Raw genomic sequence first — 20,816 nt, 5'->3', positions numbered from 1 at the left:
ATCAATACAAAGAACTACACTTTACTCAACTCTCTCTCATTTACTTACAATATACAAATCGAGTTTATACACATTTACACATATATCGACGAACACCGGTTGGTAATTATTATACAATCGGATCACGAACAACCCGCTGGATTCCGAACCTCACCGTCCCGCGTCGTTGGGCTACTCCCACGCCCTTTGAACTGCTCGTTTTAGACCGTCCACGTGTCTTAGTGTATTGGACATTCGTCCATGTGTGCGCGGGTGGGACCTCCATCTGTTGGCAACGCTCTTTGGGGTCAACAGATGATATAGTGACAGATGATATAACGTTTGATAGGTATAGAGTCTAGCGGAAACATTTTAAAATTCAACGAATATAGATGAAAAACATCAAGAAAAATATATTAATCATTGGTGTATTTATCCCCTAGGATACCCAGAAAATCTCCTTCTAACTCCAACTGGTCCTTGGACTAAAGAAATTCTTTTATTGGATGTATATTATGATAGGGACTTAAAATAAAGTAGCTAGAAAGAATTAATGACAAGCAAGAATATGGGCGATGATCATCATTTATTGTCTACTGCATCTTGAATTTCTGTCAATAAAATTGGACAAAGCATTCTGAATTGAAATTAAATTAAAGTATAATTATTCGATTGGAATAAAATAAAAGTATAATTACCTGATTATAATTTTATTAGATATTGTTACTTGATTAAACAAAATTGAAATACAGTTTCTTAATTGACACTAAAATAAAATATAATTATCGCGAATGGAATTAACACAAAAAGTACAAGTGTTAAATACCAGACATTTAGCCCCTGATTGATTTATTCAAAATTAAATTTTCAATAGATTTTGATAAAAATTAATGAAATATGTGGTTGAAAGTTGTAAATTTCGGAAAATATATGATCAAAAGTGATTTTGATTAAAAAAAAAGTGATTTAAAAAAATTGAAACCAAATAGGAGCTTAATAAGTATTGCAACATAGTTGGGAGAGGATTTATTCCATAATTGTTTGCAATATATCTATTAAAGTTACTAATACTCCAAAACAAAGAAATGAATTTATCAAAAACATTAACTAGCAGTTGTTTTATCCATTAACACAATCACTAGAAACCTTAATCATGCAAAGCCAAAAATAAATTATTTTTCAATTCCAATCACGAATTTGCTTTCTGTTTAGATGGAAATCGTGTTCAGAATTATACATTTGATAAATTCTATGAACTCCTTTGCTAATCTTTGGAACATGAACAATCACGATCTACAATTCACAACTATCCAATTGTCCAGCCTATAATGAAAATTCTTATAGGGAAAAAGGACGAGAGAATTAGGGTTCCTCTTTTTTGTGCTAGCAAGATTATAAATTGTGTTCTGTTAATCTTTTTTGAAACCCTAATAGATCATTAAGTGCTTGTTTGGTAGGTTTTGATAATTGATTTTTTGACAATTAGAAATAAAGCGGGTCCTATCTGTGAGAGAAGAATTCAAAAATAATGATTGAAATAGTGAAATAATGTCAAAAAATTGATTTTAATTGGCTTAAAATCTGTACCAATCAAGCTCTAATAGAAGTCAAAGTGGACTTTACTCGTCTCTTAAACTTAATCCCGCTAATATTAAATTAATCTAATTAATTAAATTTGATCCATGAATTAATTAATTAATTCAGACGTGTTAATAAACTACCAAATTAATTAATTAATTGGTGAGTCTCATTTTGTGTATGACCCATTAGATTTTTGATTAGATGTCTAACGACGTGAATTATTATTTTAATCTAACAAAAATTAATAAATTAAAATACCAATTTCTAATTTATCATCAATTCACGTCCGTATTCCCAAATTGACATTTAGCAATGTGTTCGGGCAATACATGTGACAAAAATGTCACGTGGTATGACAAAATCAGACTAGTTCGATTAGCGTGAAACTATGTCCATGTTTGACCCTCATTCTTTTGAAAGAATTCATTTTTCAACAGTATATCAACATCATTTCAATCACACATTCTTCAATAAAATATTAATACACATAAATCCAAAACTTTTCTTTATTTTTTAACCACACATTTTCCATCAATACACTATTCAAAAATTTATTCTCTCCCCAAAAATGGGGCTCAAACAAAGGCTATAATCGTTTTGTCAATAGGATCCGATCAATTATGAGATATGTATACGTGTTAATCTCAATTATTGATCATATTTTTCATCTTACTATTAAGTCAATGTAAGTTGAAAGGTCATTTTCGACTTATGAGTACACTTGGTTAAAGATTTTGTTATCAACTTAACAAAATGAAATGTAGGTCATAATCTCTTACTATTTAAGAGTGACAAATCATTGGTCATTCGCAATCTTCATGGGATTCTTGATACACCTGAACGATGTCGTATTAACGAACTTTGGCAAAGCAACATTCAATACCACCAAAGTATGACTGTCATCGTATAAGACACTATAACAATCTTAAGTCAAATGATCGATTCCACTACCAAGCATTAGAAATTAACCATTGATACTCAGATTGTTATCCATATAAAATCTTCCTGGCAGGGTCTCCAATATTTTGTTTTATAACAAAACATTTATGTGTTTGTTTAAGTGTCATCATAGTTTAACTTGTGATATCAGCTACTTATTTCACAAGTAAAAAATATCATATATGATAGTCTATCCGTAATAATGATATTCGTATCTAATTATTACTTATAACCACGAATGGTTTAAGATTCAGTTATATATAATTTGTATCTCATTGTGATTAACAAATCACCAAAAATTGAATTTAAGGATTCTATTATTTAACTCCCGTTTGGTCCCCATTTTTTTAAAATGAAAATGGGTGAAATAATTTTTTTTTGAAAAATAAGTGGATAAAAAAGAACGAAAAATTTTCGATTTAAGTGTAATATTATTTTATGGAAGATTGTGTGGTTCAAAATAAGATAGAGAAAAATAAAATGTAATTTAATAAATACCAAACAGGGACTTAATATAACTTATTAGAATAGTAATTTAAATAAGTTTTTATGTCCAAAATTAATTAAAACTAAAACTAGGACATAACACTTAGAGAATCAACCCGAAATGGTCACGAAGTAAATTTAATGACCAAGTCTATATCTAAATGCTCGATATTCCAGCAATTGCTTCCAATTCCTGGACCAAAGTCTTAATAAAATTGTTTTGGGTATCCTTATCAAGCAGAAACTCCTTCCATTTCTTCTGATTAGCTCTTATGGACTTTCCCGGTTCTTCGTTAATGTTAAACATGACTGTTTCAACAGCACTCTTAATATCCTCTTTTGCGAAGAACCCATCTTCATCCCTTCTATTGACCTCCACTCCAGACTTAAGGTCTCCATGTACTAGCTTAGAATTCACGAATTGGTCGCCCTTTTGGGGCAACATAACCAGCTGGCAGTCATTCACAATAGCCTCAATCATTGAGCTGAATCCTGCATGACATAAATAACAACCCACGCTTTTGTGGGCCAAAATCTGCTGCTGTTGGACCCACCCAGTGTGAATTATTCCTTTACCTTCAACTCTACCCAAGAACCCTTGAGGCAGTGCCCTCTTTAGCTCAGCTGAGACGTCAACATTTGCAGGAAAATTTAAGACGAGAAAAAATGGAAGACCAGTGAGTTCTAGCCCTAAAGCTAGTTCTTTAATTTGATCATCAGTTAAGAATGTTTCACTCCCAAAAGAACAGTGAATGACAGAGTGAGCTTCAAATTTGTCTAACCATTTAGCCCATTTTTCCTCCAGGTGATCTGGTGGAGGCTCCGGGACTACTGGGCCGACTAAAAGAACTGGTTTCTTAAACTGGGACTTGATGTAATTTATATAAGGTGCTTCCATTTCATTACAAGTCTTGGCAAGTATAACCGAGCAGCCCTGCAGGCCCGAGAGGACACGGTCATACACACAATGTTTTCCATGAAAACGCTTGAAAATGTAGAGAAAATCTCGAGCCTCAAAAGTTCTGAGCGAGGTTACAGAGGTTTGAGGGAACCCCGGGGGAGGTTTTTTCATTTCTTCAACTGTGGGAGATCTTCCAGGTTCAGGAAGCCTAGCCGGAACAGTAACAAATGCAGTTGAGAGAGCAATGAACACGGAGTAGAACACTGTTTGTATTCCCAATTCATTGGCTAACTTAGGGAGCCATTCTTGAGCAAAATCAAAAAGTACAAATTGGGGTTTGAGTTGTGATAACAGTGTTTTTATCTGAGGTTGCATAAGATCAAGAGCAACCTTGAGGAGTTCAGATTGAGTTGGATTCAGTTCGGCCGTGCTCTCAACGCCCGGAGGAAGACCCTCAACGTGCGGTATAGTGAGAGGGATTATTTGGCTAGTGGAAGCGTCGTTGAGCATTGACCTTATGCGATTAACATTGGCCGGTGCAGAGAAGAAAGAGATCTTGACGCCATGAGAGGAGAGCTTGTTAGATAGCTGAACGAATGGACTGATGTGACCAAAGGCAAAAAATGGAAACATCACAACATGAAGACAACTACTCGGGGTGCTTTTCTCTGCCTCCATCTCAAAGCGAATTGTATGTGCAATGGATTTGGAACTTGGGGCTTCTATTTAGTAAGGGATTTTTTTAATCGGGCATTAAACATTTGGTTGTTAAAATGCCAACGACTTGGTGGGTGGGTTCTAACTGTACGGTCGTTGTATTCAATGTGTATTGATCATTATACATTTCACTACATTTTTCATTTTTTCTTTTTTGATTTTGCAATTTTGTTCATTAAAATAATATATAAGTGGTTATAAAAAATGATGTGGAGTGAAAAAATTGAATGAAAAAGTTGATTGTGTTTTAAACTGACAAATGGTACAATGTATGTGAGCATTATGTAAACCTTATTGTACGTGTAGCAATCTTTAATTTTTTTATTGGTCACAATACTTTTTATAGCGTTCAGACTAGACACTAAAATTTGCGAAAATTAACATTCAATTGTGCCGCCATTTGAATATTAACCTCTAATGATGTTGTGACATATAATGTAACATTTGATAGGTTTAGTGACTAGTCATAAACGTTTAAATTTAGTTATCTATGACAAATATCGTAGAAAGTATAGTAATCATTGATATTTGAATCTACACGGTTTGAACTTCAACCATTACAAAATCGAACCTTATTCATCTCTAGACTATGACTACTATTTTGTAGGTCATCAAGTTGAAATCGAAAGCGGCTTTTTGAGCTTTTGTGAAGCAGAATATACAGGCACCAGAAATAACAAACGGATTAAGGTACTTGTATATCTTATTTTACAGAAAGCTTTACAAATGCTTAGCCCTCCTCATTTTTTTCTTTGCTGAGCCAGCAAAAATTTGGAATAAAAGCAAAATGAATCTATAATGTGTAATTCAAATGAAAGGAATTAAATGAAATGTGCATAACTAGATTCGCCGGAATGAATCTGGAAACGAAAGTCGCACGCCCATTTTCTTGTATTGTATCTTCATCGCATCCTCTTCTTTTAGCACAATTGCCTAGACCTATAGAATCAACTTCTTCATCACAAAACTTGGAAGGTAATATCAAATTTTTATTTGTGTAAAATCGGGTTTTATATGTTGATTTCGCACTCGATTTGATTATTCTGAATGAAGTTGGTGTCTTTCCATGTTTAGAAGGTTTAATATACAAGTATTGATTCTCCCGGGAAATTCGATCTCTAAATATGGAGTTGTTGTGGTGATCAAGTTATTTTCACCTTTAGAGATATTTTTCTAGATCTCGTGCAGTATATCTGAAAATTGTTGGTTCTCCCTTTCATCCCGAGCAAAGATAAGTAGATCTATAGCTGCAAATACTGTTTACGGGCTTCTTGAGAAATTGGAATAAGCCGTATGAGATATTAACTTATTTATTAATTAATGATTACAATTTGTCTTCATTATTATGTACCTTGGCACTCACAGCTTCAGCCTTTGTTTTCTAAGATTTTCTGGCATTTGACCCTATTTGGAGAGGATTAAAATTAGATTTTTAGTAGATTTTGATAAAAGTTAATGGTTGAAAAATTATTAACTTTGATTTAGATTTTAATTTCTACCAAATAGACTCGGTCAACATATCATTGGACAGTTTTAAAAATAAAAAATAAAATATTTTCTCATAATTGAATAATCAATTTAACGATAAGGATGGAAAATACCTTTGTCTAGAGGTAGTCGAGAAAGATGGAAGCTAAGCGGTGGAGAACAAAGTGTGGCCGGAGAGGATGGGCGTCGAGCGGTGAGAAGAGGTGTGGCGCTAGTGTTTTAAAAAAGCTTTCCAGATTTAATCTAGAAAATTGAACGCTCATTTTCATTTCAATTAATCGTTTTCATTTGAATTACGTCGCAGATTCATTTTGCTTTTATTCCAAATTTTCACAATATATCATCTTTGTTTACATATCATTGGACAGTTAAAAAAAACACACTTTTCCGTCCACCATTTTTTGAACTCTAATAGGATGTGCACAATAATGTTAGGATAAAGCTGTGTACACACTCACCTCACATGGAGGGATGCCTACCAATATTTTATTACATGTGGGTCCCCCTCCATGTGAGGGGGTGTAAAGTTGTTGTCGAAAATTCAACTAACGCAATCAAAAGAAGAATTAAAATAAGCAGAAAAATAAACAGTAAATGAAGCGAGGTATGCTAATAAAGTAAGCAAATCTCCTTAAGACAGATTTCGCCCCCCAATAAAGTGCAAACGGGATTATGGACGTCTGTCTCCCAAGATACAACACTCCTTCCAAAGTCGATACTGCACAATACCAACCTTGTCGGTCGAACCAATGAATGATCATACTTAAACGGAATAACCACGGAAGTATAAGAGATTTTTTTTTTGTTGAGAAGAATATGGAGAGAGAAGAATTTAGAAATCAATTGAATTCGTAATTGATTTGGTGTGTCAAAAACGAATCTGGGGGTCCCTATTTATAGAGATTGAAGTGTCTCATAGAACAGGTGTATGATATTTCAGGAACTGGTACACCACTTGGTCTGATTCGTCTTAGCCATTGGATCGCACTATTTTTATGATCTGACGGCCCAGATTGAACCATGAAGTGAAGTGTCCATTCATCATGCCTATTCACCAATTTCTGAACAGTCACAGCCATGCGGATGCCACGCGTACATCTAACCACCACGCAGGACGAAGGGACGTGACCTACCACTCGTGCGCCACCTAGAATGCCAACTCACCGAGCCTTGTGCTGCCACCTCATCGAACCATGAGTCCATTTTCGAAAACTATAAGGCTCCCCAGCTCCTCGCGACGATGCGTACGTGCGAAGTGCCCAATGCGTACTTTGCGACGTGCGACGTGCGACGTGCGCGTGCCGGGACCGGGTCCGGGGAGCGGTGTTAGTGGTGCGAAGCACCACTCTAGTGGTGACTAGCCTTTGGCTAGCTAAAGTTAGCCAAGTGGTAGGTAACATATTAAATTATATATTATTCACACAACTCACTATATAAACAAGACTATTTTCTTGTAAACTTTCGATGTGTGACTCCTTTCCATATAAAAAAACACTTAAAATGGGCTTATCAACATATGGGCCTATATTGGAGACTTTTCCAATTCACCCAAATTAATTGCAATGCCTATATCATTAAATATTACATTTAATATTTTAAACCCAAATCAAACCCAAATCAAATTCAATTAATTCCAACAATCCCCCACATGAATGGAAGAAGTCGACTCAAATCAAGGAAGATGAAAGAAGAGTACTATCTGAAAGATAATGTATCAAGATAGGTAGCTTTCGCTTTGAACCTTCTTTAGTAAGAATCTATCGAACTCACTTGACTAATCAGTGAATGTAACGTTTTGAACTGTCAGCCGTTATTGCAAGCTCAGACAACAGACCAAACACATTATCTCTCATATCAAACTTGGTTCTCTATTGTGTTCATTACTTCGGCCCTGAACTACTTGGGTTCTGCGAGTGCTTTAGAGGATTCGCCTAAATAAATTCTCATAGAATCGGCCAAGTTCGCACTAACATAGGTGATGCACTATAAAGAGTACCCTACTGTAATTACTTGTACCATTTATAGTCATCATTAAAAGCAAAGCTTATCCTTAATACACTTCATAGCACTTTTTGCATCATAGAAATGGGAAGGAGTTAAACTCCTAAGTGCTTCTTATCGAGTCATTCATAATTAGTTTTCCTATTGAACCTAGTCTATGGGATCTCCAGTTGCCAGGTTAGGTTTCCACTAAGATGACTCATTGGGTTTTAGGCTTTAAACCCATTTCCCTCGATGCGCAATCTATACGCTCTCTAGATAACCCTTTAGTGAACGGATCCGCTAGGTTTTCTTTTGACTTAACAAAATCAATTGATATTGTTCCTTTTGAGAGCAACTGCCGAACGGTGTTATGTCTGCGACGTATATGTCTCGACTTACCATTATACACAAAATTTTCAGCCCTGGCTATTGTGGCCTGGTTATCACAATGAATACAGATAGCCGGTACAGGCTTTGGCCATATAGGAATATCTTCTATGAAATGTCTTAACCATTCTGCTTCTTCTCCTGCTTTGTCTAAAGCAATAAACTCAGATTCCATAGTAGATCGAGCTATGCACGTTTGCTTAGAAGATTTCCATGGTATAGCGCCACCACCGAGAGTAAATACATAGCCACTGGTAGACTTTGACTCGTCTGTATCTGATATCCAATTGGCATCACTATATCCTTCAATTACTGGAGGATATTTTCCATAATGTAATGAATACTCTCTGGTCCGTTTCAAGTATCCCAAAACTCTTAGTAATGCATCCCAATGTTGATTACTTGGATTACTTGTGTAACGACTCAGCTTACTTACCGAGTAAGCTATATCAGGTCTTGTACAATTCATCAGGTACATTAAACTACCAATAATTTGGGAATATTCTAACTGCTATTTCCCATTTCCACTCTTCTTGTGAAGAACTATATGTGGAAGAAATGGGTTACTCGTCTCTTTAATATTATGAGTCTTAAACCTCTCAATTATTTTATCAACATAATGGGTTTGAGATAAGACTATTCCATTTGATGTTCTAGATATCTTTATTCCTAGAATCACGTCTGCTTCAGCCATATCTTTCATGTCAAAGTTATTGGTAAGTATATTCTTTGTTCTATTGATGATTTCTATATTAGTCCCTAATATAAGCATGTCATCAACATACAAACAGACGAGTACGTATGCCTTTTCGAATTTTTTCGAATATACGCATTTGTCACATCCATTTATGATGAATCCATTCCTAATCATGACGCTGTCAAACTTTTCGTGCCATTGTTTAGGAGCTTGCTTCAAACCGTATAAGGACTTAACTAGTTTGCAAACTTTGTTTTCTTGTCCTTTCACTATGAAACCTTCTGGTTGTTCCATATATACTTCTTCGTTTAAATCACCATTCAGGAATGCAGTCTTAACATCTATTTGATGTATTTGTAAGTTGTACAAGGCTGCAGTAGCAATTAAAACCCGAATAGAAGTAATTCTTGTTACTGGAGAATATGTGTCAAAGAAATCAATTCCTTCTTTCTGACGATATCCTTTTGCAACCAGTCGAGCCTTGTATTTGTTTATTGAACCATCAGATCTTAACTTTGTTTTAAAGATCCATTTGCATCCTATTGGTTTAGTTCCTTTAGGAAGATCAACCAATTGCCAAGTATTATTATTCATAATAGATTCAATTTCACTATTTATAGCTTCCTTCCAGAATACGGATTCTGAACTAGTCACAACTTCTTTAAATGTTTGGGGCTCTTTCTCAATTACGAAAGAAATAAAGTCTGGACTAAAAGATTTAGCGACCTTTGCTCTTTTACTCCTTCTTGATTCAGGTTCTATATTGTTTTCAATAGCATTATCTCGTGTTCTCTTTAGAGTATTCTCACGAATATCTCTTTTATTAGGGAACACATCTTCAAAGAATTCAGCATCTCGAGATTCAAAAATTGTATTGACATGAATGTCACTTATATCAGATTTATGCACAAGAAATCTGTACGCACTACTATTTATTGCATATCCGATAAAAATGCAATCAATAGTTTTAGGACCTAACTTAATCATTTTGGGAGGTGGAATAGCCACTTTAGCTAGGCACCCCCACACTTTTAAGTATTTATAGGAAGGCATTCTACCTTTCCATAACTCATAAGGTATTGAACCAGTTTTCTTCTGGGGAACTCTATTCAGAATAAAGTTAGCAGTTAGTACTGCTTCCCCCCACAAGTTTTGTGGTAATCCAGAACTTATAAGCATAGCATTAACCATGTCTTTTAGAGTTCTATTTTTCCTCTCGCAATCCCATTTTGTTGCAGAGTATACGGGGCTGTTGTTTGGTGAATAATACCAAACTTAGCACATAATTCATCAAACATGGATGAATCATATTCACCACCTCTATCGGATCTTAATACCTTAATTGTTTTTCCAAGTTGATTTTCAACTTCGTTTTTGTAAGTAACAAATGCATTCAATGCTTCGTCTTTGCTACTTAATAAATAAACTTGGCAATATCTACTGTGATCATCTATAAATGTGATAAAGTATTTTTTACCACCTCGAGTCTGAACAAATTTTAGATCACAAATATCGCTGTGTATTAAACACAACAGTTCACTACTCCTTTCAATTGTGTTAAAAGGTTTTTTAGCAAATTTTGCTTCAACACAAATTTCACATTTATGTTTATTTTCGGAGTCAAGTTTAGGTATAAGACCTAAAGCTACAAGTTTTCTTAAGGAAGCACGATTTACATGTCTTAATCTGCTATGCCATAAATTTGAAGATTCAAGCAAGTAAACAGAAGCATTAGTTTTATTGATAACTTGTGGATACAGATATGTGGATTTTTTGTCCACTACAACAGCATTGGCCTTAAATAGACCATCATGTAAATAACCCTTCCCAACATACATGCCCTCCTTAGCAAGTACAAATCTATCATATTCAAACACCATTTTAAATCCTTTCTTACCAAGAATAGCTCCTGAAATCAAATTCTTTCTGATATCTGGGACATGTACAACGTCATTAAGCGTCAGTTCCTTCCCCGATGTGAATTTCAGAATAACCTTTCCAATCCCTTCAATATTGGATGTTGTAGAATTTCCCATGTAAAGATATTCATTATGATTCAAGGTCTTATATTCAGCGAATAGACCCTTATCTGCACAGATGTGACGAGTGGCTCCTGTGTCCAACCACCAATCCTTGGCATTAGATACCAAATTAACTTCAGAAACAACAGCAGATAAGTTGATGTCTTCAACATCCGTAGAAATTTTATCCACTTCGGTTATATTGGCTTGGGGCGGTTTCTTTTTCTGCGTATCCTTCTTTTTGCTTCGACAGTCTTTAGCCCGATGTCCCGGCTTCCCGCAAGTATAACAGTTGCCTTTGAACCGTTTTGCATTGTTGACTTTTTCTTTGTCCATAGATGAGCCAGAACACTTCCTTTTCTTGTTCTTAGACCCCGAGTCTTCTACCATGTTAGTCTTTGCTTCCATGTTGCGGACATTATTCTTCTTTTCTGTAGCCCGATTGTCTTCTTCAATGCGAAGTCGAACAATTAGATCCTCCATCGTCATCTTTTTGCGTTTATGCTTGAGATAGTTTTTGAAATCTTTCCATAGTGGAGGTAGTTTCTCGATCATCGCAGCTATTTGGAAAGATTCACTTAAAGTCATACCTTCAGCTTCAATATCATGAAGTAGAACTTGTATCTCTTGAACCTGACTCATAACTGTCTTTGAATCAGTCATCTTGAAATCTAGAAATTTGCCGACAATGAATTTCTTCGTTCCGGTATCTTCGATTTTGTATTTTTTGTCAAGAGACTCCCACAATTCTTTAGCCGTCTTGTAATTACAATACACACTATATAAAGTGTTATCTAATCCATTGAGAATGTAATTACGACATAAGAAATCCGCATGTTTCCATGCTTCAATAGCTAACTGAGTATTTTTATCAGTAGCATTCTCCGATGTTTGTGCAGGACATTCTTCACGCAGAAATTTTACTAAGTTCAATGTTGTCAAATATAATAGCATCTTCTGTTGCCAACGTTTGAAATCCGTGCCATTGAACTTTTCCGGTTTCTCATATTGTGAAGCTGGCGGCATGACAAATTGATTGGAACCTGAATTTGGCGCAATCACCGCATTAGTATTGCTCTCAACCGTACCAATCACAGCGCTAGTATTATTATTTGATGTACTAGCCATTTTCTGTAAAACCAGAATTACAGAAAATAATCAATAATAGAAATGTAGAAGAAATGAGAAAATAAAATATCTGTCTTAAGATTGTTGTCGAAAATTCGGCTAACGCAATCAAAAGAAGAATTAAAATAAGCAGAAAAATAAACAGTAAATGAAGCGAGGTATGCTAATAAAGTAAGCAAATCTCCTTAAGACAGATTTCGCCCCCCAATAAAGTGCAAACGGGATTATGGACGTCTGTCTCCCAAGATACAACACTCCTTCCAAAGTCGATACTGCACAATACCAACCTTGTCGGTCGAACCAATGAATGATCATACTTAAACGGAATAACCACGGAAGTATAAGAGATTTTTTTTTTGTTGAGAAGAATATGGAGAGAGAAGAATTTAGAAATCAATTGAATTCGTAATTGATTTGGTGTGTCAAAAACGAATCTGGGGGTCCCTATTTATAGAGATTGAAGTGTCTCATAGAACAGGTGTATGATATTTCAGGAACTGGTACACCACTTGGTCTGATTCGTCTTAGCCATTGGATCGCACTATTTTTATGATCTGACGGCCCAGATTGAACCATGAAGTGAAGTGTCCATTCATCATGCCTATTCACCAATTTCTGAACAGTCACAGCCATGCGGATGCCACGCGTACATCTAACCACCACGCAGGACGAAGGGACGTGACCTACCACTCGTGCGCCACCTAGAATGCCAACTCACCGAGCCTTGTGCTGCCACCTCATCGAACCATGAGTCCATTTTCGAAAACTATAAGGCTCCCCAGCTCCTCGCGACGATGCGTACGTGCGAAGTGCCCAATGCGTACTTTGCGACGTGCGACGTGCGACGTGCGCGTGCCGGGACCGGGTCCGGGGAGCGGTGTTAGTGGTGCGAAGCACCACTCTAGTGGTGACTAACCTTTGGCTAGCTAAAGTTAGCCAAGTGGTAGGTAACATATTAAATTATATATTATTCACACAACCCACTATATAAACAAGACTATTTTCTTGTAAACTTTCGATGTGGGACTCCTTTCCATATAAAAAAACACTTAAAATGGGTTTATCAACATATGGGCCTATATTGGAGACTTTTCCAATTCACCCAAAATAATTGCAATGGCCCATATCATTAAATATTACATTTAATATTTTAAACCCAAATCAAACCCAAATCAAATTCAATTAATTCAAACAAAAGTTGTGTGTACACCATTGTATACACAAAACACAACCCATAATGCCAACCACACAATGTACACTTAGTCTTTCGAAAATCTTCGAAAATTTTTGATTCCAAACTCAATTTACTCATCAAACGGACACAAACCAAGTTCCTCTGACACACGACTTCTACACTCCAATAGCCAGAAGTTTTGCCCCCACAAAGCATCAGGCTTTGGTGGTGATTAAAACGGAGGAGGAAGGGAATACGGGTAGCAATGTTTTAGCTCTCCTATAAGACGGCTGCTCTCACGTTTTTCTCTCCAATGTGCAAACACACACACGACTGTAGCCAAAAATGGAAGGATATAAAGCATCAATTTTGGTTACTTTCAAATTGGGCTGAAGGAAACAAATTGGGTCAAGTCTTATTAAATGGGCCAAAAACATACCACTGCCGATCCCAAAATCCCAAAGTGGTAATTACAGAAAACCCTAAAATTAAAATTTAGGATTCAAAAATAAGATGAATAGTTTAACATTTCAAAAATCAAATTTTTTATATTTAAATATTAATTATATAAATCAATTTCTCCCCTCACCTGTCCTCTCTTTCCAAATAATTATACTCTCTCTCCAATTCCTTATCTCTTCAATTAATTATATTCTCTCTCTCCACCCGTCCTCTCTCTCCACCAATCGTCTCCAATTAATTATATTCTCTCTCCAATTCATCCTCTCTCCTCTCCACCCGTCATCTCTCTTCCAATCTCTCTCGCCAAAAAATGCAGTTTCAGCACATCTTTTCCTCACCAAAAGTGCTACAGCTCGTTGGGATATTTTATTTATTTATTTATTTTTGGTGGTTTGCTATGGTAGTGTGGCGACGGCGTCGGTGCTAATCATGATGGTGGTGAGACTGTAGTGGTTGAGATGTTGATAATGGTGATGGCTGTGATGTGAGTTGTTGGTGATGTTGGCTAAGTTCTAGGTTTCGATCTAGCATTAGGTAGGAGTACATCAGGGAGGAGACGATGTTGCTATCGGTGCTAGTGGTGGTTCTGGAGGCAATGATGGCGGTGATACTGTTGGAGGCGGTGATACTGTTGGAGGCAGTGGTTTTCATAAAGGTTTGGGTGGTCACAGATTATTTGTTTGATTGAGACCACTGAATTGATTAATACATGATCAATAAATAATATGTGATCGATGAAGATAAATTGTGATCAATGTGACCTAAAAAATATTAATTTGTGACCGTGTAATAAGTTGTGACCTTGTGATCTATGACCGATACATAAATTGTGACGTATTAATTTCTGATTTATGATCGATGAATAAATTGTGACCAATAAAATTTGAAATTGTCACCGTAAAATAATTTGTGATATTTAAAAATTATGATTTGTGACCGAAAAATAATATGTGATTAACTAAATTATGAATCTGTGACCAAATTGTATAGATATGTGACTTTAATATATTTAATTAATAAAATATATAATTAATTAATTATGTGGTTGAAGGATTTAAATGTGTATTCAGTATTTTAGGGAGTTGAATCTGGATGCTTGATTTTAGGGACTAACTATAACGAATCTACTCTCTCTCTCTCTCTCTCTCTCTCTCTCTCTCCATATGGGATAATATATGGAATCCGGCTTTTGAAGGTAAGTGGACGCTGATTTTTAGAAAACTAATTGATTTTTTTATCTTTCTGATTTTTGCAAATTCAAACTTGTCATCTTAGTTTTGAAATCACATGTACTTATGCTAGGATATATGAATTTTTACCATAATATTAAAACGATGTTGGATAATTTTATATTGATATCTTAGTGATGACTCGATCCGAAAACAACTTGTGGCCATTTCAAGTAACTTAATTAAGTTAATATTTCTCGTGACCCAACACTCATTGATGGCTCAATTTGTGATTGGCTCCTCTCCTCCCTGATGTACTCTTGCCCAATGCTAGATCGAAACCTAGAAACTTAGCCAACATCACCAACAACTCACATCACAGCCATCACTATCGCCAACATCTCGACCACCACAGTCTCACCACAATCATGATTAGCATTGACGTCGTCGCCATACCACCAAAAAAATAAAAAAAATAAAAAAATCCCGACAAGCAATAGCACTTTTGGAGAGGAAAAGCCGAGCTGAAACGGCATTTTCTTGCGAGAGAGAGAGGATGGGTGGAGAGAGAGACGACGGGTGGAGAGGAGTGAGGAGAAATTGGAGAGAATATCATTAATTGGACATGATGGGTGGAGAGAGAGAATATAAATAATTGGAGAGAGAGGATGGATGAGGGGAGAAATTGGAGAGAGAAATTAATTTATATAATTAATATTTAAATATAAAAAATTTGATTTTTGAAATGTTAAATTACTTATTTTATTTTTGAATCCTAGATTTTAAATCTAGGGTTTTCTGTAATTACCATTAATATTATTGCTTGGGATTTAACGAGTATCAAAACTTAACACTTTAGCATTATTCTTCTTGCAAGCTCAACAAAGAAAAATGAGGACAACTCAACTTCTGTAAAGTTGTGTAAAACAAGATCAAGATGTACAAATAGCTTAATCCGTAACAAACACCAACAAAAGAGAGAGAGAGAGGCGCCGTGGCGGTGGAATCATTGGGAAAGGAAGGGTTTGCTATATTGGTCTCTTCCTTCTTCAACTTATGTTCTTTAACGTTTGGTTTCTCCAATATAGTCTTGAAGAAACTTCAAGTGACATCTATTCCTCTCATTTTATTATTTTTTATTTTGGGTGTTTGATGATGAACATTGCCATTGCAAATATTCTCTTCATGTGGTGTGTTGGATTACCTCTTGATTTTGTGCCTATGTCTAGAAAAAGAACATTGTATTCTATTTTGTTGATAGCGAAATTATCTCTCTCTCTCTCTCTCTTTTCTTTTTCTTTTTTTGGTTCTTGATTTTTCCGGTGTCTTAAAGGGTTTTACGACTTGATGTTGTTGCTTTATTATTTCAGTAATTTAAATTTTTGTGCATTAGCTTTGTTGAGTAGTTTGCACTGAATAATTTATTTGCACACTGATTAAGAAAATGTATTCCTTGCTTTAAAAATAGAGTGCTCTTATCTTAACAAAAGCAATAACAACGAAAAGAACAGATCAACGGTAAGAGTGCACTCTACACAATAAGAAGGTAGAGTTACAACCGAATGCTGAGAAAACATTATGCATCCGCTTGAATTTCATTTTCTTTTTCAAGACAAAATTTAATTTTTTCGTAGGTCACCCAAGTAATACCAACTTATCAACATTTACTTTTTAAAAAGTAGAAGTTCATCAAAATAAAATTAAACCGAGAGAAGCAATATCCGGTAACAGATTTCACGTGACATGAGGCGTAGATATATGATTCAAAGAAAAAAAAAAAAAACTTCTTTGTGCTACAAACGATCGCAATAACACATGAGAAATAAATATAATAATGATGTAGAAGATTCATCTACAGTTACAGTGGCGCTCCTTGCACAAATCAAAATTTTGAGCAGGACTTGTTATTCTTATTGGAAGAGTCTTCCTCGTGCCTCAGCGACACAAAAAGACGTATTGGAAAGAAGGGGAATCAATTGATGAATGAGTTGTTTTCACTTCGAACTAAAAATTCAATCTCAAGCAGGGCGTGAGCTGGGAATGATCTGCAAAAATTTCGCTCTAGCTGCAGAGTCAGTAGAAAATCGACCTAAGACTCCAATTGTAGCAGTATTGCTGCCATATTTCTCGATCCCTCGAGCTATCATGCACGTGTGATTAGCTTCCACAACTACCATTACATCTTCACCTAAAACAGATGAAACTGTCTCCGCTATTTGCCTGGTCAGTCTTTCCTGTACTTGGAGCTTGAATCCATAAAAATGTACTATTGACTGTAAAAGAGATCTTCCAACGGGGTTCACCCCATTGGAACAGTAAAAACCTATATGCACTACACCATGGAAGGGAAGCAAATGGTGTTCACATTGCGACCATAATGTCAAGTTCAGTTCTGAACAGAAACGATCTTCAATATGGTCTACTCCATTGGAAGTTAGAGAACCTCTACTATTTCGGACAAACCCATTTAGCTTCATATCCAGATTAGTATTTCTAAACTTCATTAACCACTTCACAAATCGAGCAGGAGTTTCAATGAGCTCTTTCCGTAATGGATCTTCACCCAAAGAAAAAAGAATTGAAGCTACTGCATTAAGCATTACTGAATTTGCTGGTTCTGTCATGCAGAAAGTGTGAGCCGGGCACCAAGATTTTTCATTCGAGCCTCTAGAATGGATATCCTCTGCATTTATATCTCGGAATCTCAGAAGACTTAAAAAATCTGTCCAACTATCAGACTTCTCGTCTTCGAAAACTCCTGACCCTGATGCAACTAAAATCTTAACCCATCCTTCGTGATTGGGGTCCAAAATGGCCAACTCAAAATTTGGCAAATGAATGTGAGAACATTGGAGAACAACAGCAACGCCTGTAGCTTTGATACCGTGCTGCAAAGCTGTACACAACTCATAGGCCAAGCGCCGTGGATCTTGAAGCCGTTTTGCAAAGATGTCAGCTACTCGAGAGAGCTTGCTTAGGCCTACAACCCGCTGGCCAGATGGGACATAACCCACGTGACATTTAATCTGGAATGGAAACAGACAAGACTCGCAATAGGAGAAGAGATCAAGATCTCGAACAATTACAAGCCCACCAACTCCACCAGCATGTCCAACTCCACTTTCTAACCCAGCTTCGGGGAATAAGGCGCCAGAGACAATGTCCTTCACCTTCTGTTTATAACCTGGATATCGCATAAAACATACAAATCATATTAGCAAAAAACACAGCTCAAGAAATCATATCTTATAAATTTACAAACAGATTTTTGATAAGAAAGTTCCTCCACATATTCATGGGCCACAGCAACACATGATTATACAAAAACGAATAAAAAATTGGTCATCGTCACTATGAACGACAACCATCATCAACTACACAGAAAAATTGAAAGGAGAATAAAATCCGGCAAGAAAATCAGACAAGGAAGCATCACCAAGTTTTGCTGCCAAATTCGAATACAACTGGTTTATGAAAATGCACACACTGCTTTAACAAGCCAGATCACTTAACTAGTGCTTGGATTCCTCACCCTCTTCTTACATAGTACCAATTTTCACATTTCCTATCAGGTTGAATACCAAAGTACTCAGATCTACATTAATCTAATAAAGAACAAGATAAGAATAACTAGAATCTACACACTTAAACTGAATCAATGGATTTCTCACCCTCCCCTCACTGTATTTTTGGAAGCAGAAGTCAAATAAATTGGTTCATATCCAATTAAGCCAACAATCAAACATTTTTCAAAAATTGGAGGACAGTTAAAGCTTTGCTACAATAGATGCTAATATATTTATATTAATCTTGATTTGCCTTGTAGATATTTAATTTAATCTAATAAAGAACAAGATAAGAATAACTAGAATCTACACACTTAAACTGAATCAATGGATTTCTCACTCTCCCCTCACTGTATTTTTGGAAGCAGAAGTCAAATAAATTTGTTCATATCCATTTACGCCAACAATCAAACATTTTTCAATAACTAGAGGACAGTTAAAGCTTTGCTACAATAGATGCTAATATATTTATATTAATCTTGATTTGCCTTGTAGATATTTACTGTTCGCAAGTAATATTTTACAGTTTAAACATGTTTCCAGTACCAGGAAGAAAACATTGAATCATTTTTCATTTCAAACACGGATGCTTGCAACAAAAGTCAAAAGCCACTTCTTAGTCTCAAAAGTTGCTTTTGTCCTTTAAAAGCCATGCCCAGCAGGGCCTAGGTATGTTTTCCAGTAGCAGGAAGCAAAATTCATGTATATTTACTTACTGCTATATTAATCAAAATCTTCCTTCTACATAAATCCACATAAGCAGTTTTATTATTAGCAAAACAGTTATATATAAACAAATCCATAGGAGTACAACTATGTAAATCTAATATTACTATAGGAAGATAACAAGTAACAGATCCAACCAATAGGGCCTTTTAAAATGAATAAAATAATGAAATTAAGCAACAGAAATGAATAATTACCTCTAGTTCCTTCCCGAAGAGCCTTGGCTACACGAAGAGGAGTCTTTCGTATACCTTCACGTTCGATATCTTCTCCCAAACCCCGCAAGAGGACTCTCACAGCATCCTCAATGTCCAGAATCTCAGGTTCCTCCTCAAAACTCAGTTCAACGCAGCCTCCACGCTTCACTCCATTTGCTAGCTCCAGATAGGAATGCCCCTCATCTAAAGCGCCCATTACAGAAATTATTCAAATCCCACCAACCCAAATCACAAAATCAAGATTCAGAGCGAACGAACAAAAATAAATCTCGCATTTTGAGAAACTAAAAACAGAACATAGTAAAGATTCAGCCACAAGATTCAATCTTTTAGGCTTCCAAATGAAAAGAATGACAGAAGATTAAAACTTAATGGCAGAGAGATGAAAATAAGACCAAGACATAAAAGGATCTAACAGATTAAATCAATTTAAAAAAGGAATATCAAAAAATCTTCACAAAACTCCTAGTAAGAACACGAATCAATTGGTTTACAAGGGAAAAAAAAATGTTAACCAAGGGTGTTATCGAGAGGAGAATATGATGAGAAGGGGGCGAGGGATGTGTGTGCGCGCAAATGTCCCGAGGCTATATATAAAAATGTAGGGTTGTCGACTTGTCGTTGACTTTCGATTGCGTGAAATGACTTTCCATTCTTATTCCAAAACTTTTATTAAAAGGAAAATTCTACGTGTACATAATTATTGCACATAATGATATTCATAATGTGATGTGTCAATTATTCGATTGTTGATGTACAAGTGTGAGATTTAAATTAAAGTTTGGATCTAGTTCCACGTGTAATTATGGATACTATTATGTAGATAATTATGTACATGTAACATTTCCCTTATTAAAATTATGAGATTTAACTAATCGAAAAGGGTTGTGCTATGAGTACATTAGAAGTGTCATAAGGATGTTCATTGTGCTATGGGTACATTGGGGTGCCACAAGGGTATCCATTAATGGACACCCAACACCCCCTAATTGAGAGGAGCCCAGATCCCACTGACGCCCCTCTAATAAGGGGGTATCGGATGTCCATTATGGACATCCTTATGGCACTCTCAATGTACAAGAAGAATAATCCAATTAAAAAGGTTCCAATCCTTCGATTTTAGTCTTGACATTTTCCATAGAGCCATTGGTTTAACAATATCAATTTAGATGACATTAATAAAAATAATTGAAA

The 20,816-nt window shown here is 35.7% G+C and overlaps 2 protein-coding genes across 2 annotated transcripts; both read right to left on the bottom strand.

The window, feature by feature from the left end:
• Nucleotides 1–3,007: 3,007 nt before the first annotated feature.
• LOC111405814 (anthocyanidin 3-O-glucosyltransferase-like) lies at nucleotides 3,008–4,597 on the bottom strand. Its single transcript, XM_023034870.1, has one exon. The coding sequence runs from the start codon at nucleotides 4,562–4,564 to the stop codon at nucleotides 3,143–3,145; it is 1,422 nt and encodes a 473-aa protein (XP_022890638.1). The 5' UTR covers nucleotides 4,565–4,597; the 3' UTR covers nucleotides 3,008–3,142.
• A 12,318-nt stretch (nucleotides 4,598–16,915) lies between these two features.
• LOC111405813 (GTP cyclohydrolase 1-like) lies at nucleotides 16,916–20,172 on the bottom strand. Its single transcript, XM_023034869.1, has 2 exons — nucleotides 19,602–20,172; nucleotides 16,916–18,296 (listed from the first exon to the last, which is right to left on the bottom strand). Exons 1-2 carry the CDS (start codon nucleotides 19,816–19,818, stop codon nucleotides 17,131–17,133), a joined length of 1,383 nt encoding a protein of 460 aa, XP_022890637.1. The 5' UTR covers nucleotides 19,819–20,172; the 3' UTR covers nucleotides 16,916–17,130.
• Between the last annotated feature and the right edge of the window lie 644 nt (nucleotides 20,173–20,816).

Source organism: Olea europaea, chromosome 12 (assembly GCF_002742605.1).
Source record: "Olea europaea var. sylvestris chromosome 12, O_europaea_v1, whole genome shotgun sequence".
Lineage (NCBI taxonomy): Eukaryota > Viridiplantae > Streptophyta > Magnoliopsida > Lamiales > Oleaceae > Olea > Olea europaea.
This window is presented reverse-complemented; position numbering and strand designations above follow the sequence as displayed.